The 3,308-nt window shown below is 35.9% G+C and overlaps 1 protein-coding gene across 1 annotated transcript; it reads left to right on the plus strand.

Moving 5' to 3' along the window:
• Positions 1-372: 372 nt before the first annotated feature.
• Positions 373-810, plus strand: LOC137402383 (EPM2A-interacting protein 1-like). The gene has a single exon (XM_068088884.1). It carries the CDS (start codon positions 373-375, stop codon positions 808-810), a length of 438 nt encoding a protein of 145 aa, XP_067944985.1.
• Positions 811-3,308: the final 2,498 nt, after the last annotated feature.

The raw sequence follows: 3,308 nt of genomic DNA on the forward strand, positions 1-3,308 counted from the left end.
CGGCTTTATCACATCCGAGTCTGCTGGTTAAGTTTGGGCAAAGTGTTTCAACGAGTGTGGGAGCTCAAAGAGGAGATTGGTGCATTTTTGGAGTTACATGGAAAGGTTGAAAAATTTCCTGAGCTGAGCAACAAGAGCTGGCTGTGTGACTTTGCGTTTGCTGCGGACGTATTTTCACACATGAATGAGCTCAACATGAAACTACAGGGGAAGGATCAGTTTGTGCAGGACATGTACACAAACTGAAAGCTTTCAAATCCAAGCTGGTTTTATTCTCCAGGCAAATTTTAAATAAGTCATTCACACATTTTCCCACACTAGCTGCGCTGAAAGAGGCCGGCGCAAAAGTGAAGAAATACATCGAGCCACTAGATGCGCTGCTCGGAGAATTCTGCCGTCGGTTTTCTGATTTTGATACAAGTTGACAAGTCACTTCAGTTGGTGGCCTGTCCTCTGTCACAAAACCCCGAAACAGCTCCAGAGAAGCTGCAGCTTGAACTGATCGACCTTCAGTCCAACCCAGTCTTAAATGAGAAGTTCAACTCTCTGAAACTGAATGACTTTTATGCTTCACTCAATGAAGCCGCATTTCCAAATCTCCGGAGGACAGCGCAGAAGATGCTGGCGTTGTTCGGTTCGACCTACGTGTGTGAACAGACGTACAGCATCATGAACATCAACAAGGCTAGCCACAGATTCCAATTAACAGACCAACACCTCAGATCCATCCTGAGAACTGCTACAACTAAACTCACTCCAGACTTTGATGCGCTGGCTAAAAAGGGGGACCAACAGCACTGTTCCCATTGAAAGTAAAAGTTTCTCCTTTGTATTATGTAAAAAATGCTTTGGAAATAATTATATCAGTAAGCCTTATATGTTACATGTCATTTCTGTTAAGGAGCGCGCATAAGTGGTGCGCAAATGAACGCACGTTCTCAAAACAAACAATGTGCACCCGATCAAATATAACGCGCTCCGCAGTGGCGCGTTATCAATGTTCTGTCCTTGTGCTGATCGTTGTTGACTTTTGGCACTGGAGACACAAACTGAATAGAAGGAGCAAGATAAGTACATCTGAATCTCTTACTGTTTTTGAAATAAATACAGTCAGGAGGAGAGTGATGATGATATCCAGAAGGTAACAGAACTTGCAGTGCTTTGAAATAGAAATTGTTAGTAACAAAAACATTGTTTTTTATTCATTTAATTTTCAGTGTTTTAAGACTCATTTCAATAAATAGCTAAATACTGTGGGGCTTTAAAGACAGATCTTTTGTTGTAATGCTTTTGTTCATTTTCATTTGAAATTAAAGCACATGTTTTCTCAATATCTCATGATATATATTTTTTATTCTGTGAGGTGGAGTTACCAAAACACTTCATCCATTTGCTCCTGGTCCGGCCCCTCTGTCAAAATTTAGAACCCATTGTGGCCCACGAATCAAAAAGTTTGCCCATCCCTGGGCTAAACCGTTACTTGCAATGGACTACCTTAGTTTTTCAATCAGTCTATGGATTAGCTCATGTTATTTTTTATTGTTAGGTTTATCAGAGATACCTAGCAGAGGTGAAGACCTTGACATTCACTAAGAGAGAAGAGCTGTAAATTTTCCAAATCAAATCATTGTTGTTCTATTTAGTAACATGAACAAGCAGTGTTTTCATTCAGCATTTTATGGGTCAGCTTTGTTATTTGTTCTCCTTCCTAGCCAATTAATTATATGTTGTTAAAACCATATCTGACATTTGACATTAGTAGTTTTTTTTTGAAAGTCTAGTAAAAAAATTTGTTTATATCCAGCTTTAATTGAAAGAACTTACTTTTAGTCTGAATTATTTCAGTAAAAAATGCATTTAACCCAATTTTCAATGTTTCCTTTTGGTAGCTTTTATAAGTTTTTAACTGCTATTATTTTCAAGCCATCACATTACAATAAGCTGGAAGCTACCAGAATTTTGTCATTTATATTTTTTGCTTTGTTTCCATTAGTATTGGCTTTAAATGTTTTTTACAATAAATCCATTCATTTTATTGCTCTTTAGTAGCAATATATCTTTTTAGCAAACATTTTGTTCATAAATTAAAAAAAATTTGTTACATGTCAGTAAAACGACTGGTTTCTCAATTTCATGACTTTTGTGAATTTTTAAAAAAATATGACAACTAATTCAGCTCTGACAAATAACTACAGTAGGGAACAATAAATATTAATTTTAGTAAGCACAACCACTACAGAATAGGGGTTGCTGTGACAGCTGATTATATGATTGTTAGAATGTGTATGAAGCAAAGATGAAGGTGTAATATAAAGATCAATATATCTCTTTGGAGAAACAAACTTGAAAGATAAAATACTGTATTGCATGTTCATTGAACAGCAGACCTTGATTCCTCTTCCAGATAAAAATCAATACTGAACACCTATAGCTTTTGCTTATAGCTAAAGCTTATAACAACACTTTTCTAACATCTATGCAGGTTGTAGCTTTAACGCTCTAAGGCAATCATTGTGTGAAGTAGAGATTTGAAGCAAATCTTGATGTTAGAAAATGCCTTAATATGCACATATTGTTGTGGAAAGTGATCCACCGAGAGCTGAACCGATCTTTGCGCTAAGCCGAGCAGGGCTGTGCTCAGCCAGGAAAAATAACGAGATGAAGAGAGTTCAGCCGAGCAGACTAAAGGTGAGCAGACTAAAGCCAAACCTAGCCAACCTCATTATATATATATATTTATATATATATATATATATATATATATATATATATATATATATATATATATATATATATACGCAAATATAAGACATATATAAGACACAAATACTAAAAGTTTACTTTTTTCGCAATAATTTTTCAAATATTTCATACTCCACTAATAATCTTTTAGGTTTTTAGTGTAGAGTTCTCTTTTTTATATGCTTGTGCACTTGCTTTTAGTTAATATATATATAAATATATATACATGTATATATATCTACTATATAAACGGCAATCGTTGTCTGCCTGCGTGTTTGATTGATTGTCCGCCTTATAGAGTACCGTACTCTTCCGACTATTAGCCGTTACTAAGTATCTAGGGCGCATTAACGAGAATCTCCGGTTATTGCGCCTCATAACCTATTCATCGTTTGCCGTTTTCACCCGAAAATGACGTAATAATGACAACTCTACGGCTTTCTTTTAGCTACATGACACACGATGCTTTTTTGTCCTCGACGTATTAGGGCTAATTAGTTTTCGGCAAAACGATATCGACAATAGACTCTCTCGATATTAGAATTTGGCGACTAAATTTTATTAAT

Source organism: Watersipora subatra, chromosome 8 (assembly GCF_963576615.1).
Source record: "Watersipora subatra chromosome 8, tzWatSuba1.1, whole genome shotgun sequence".
Taxonomy (NCBI): domain Eukaryota; kingdom Metazoa; phylum Bryozoa; class Gymnolaemata; order Cheilostomatida; family Watersiporidae; genus Watersipora; species Watersipora subatra.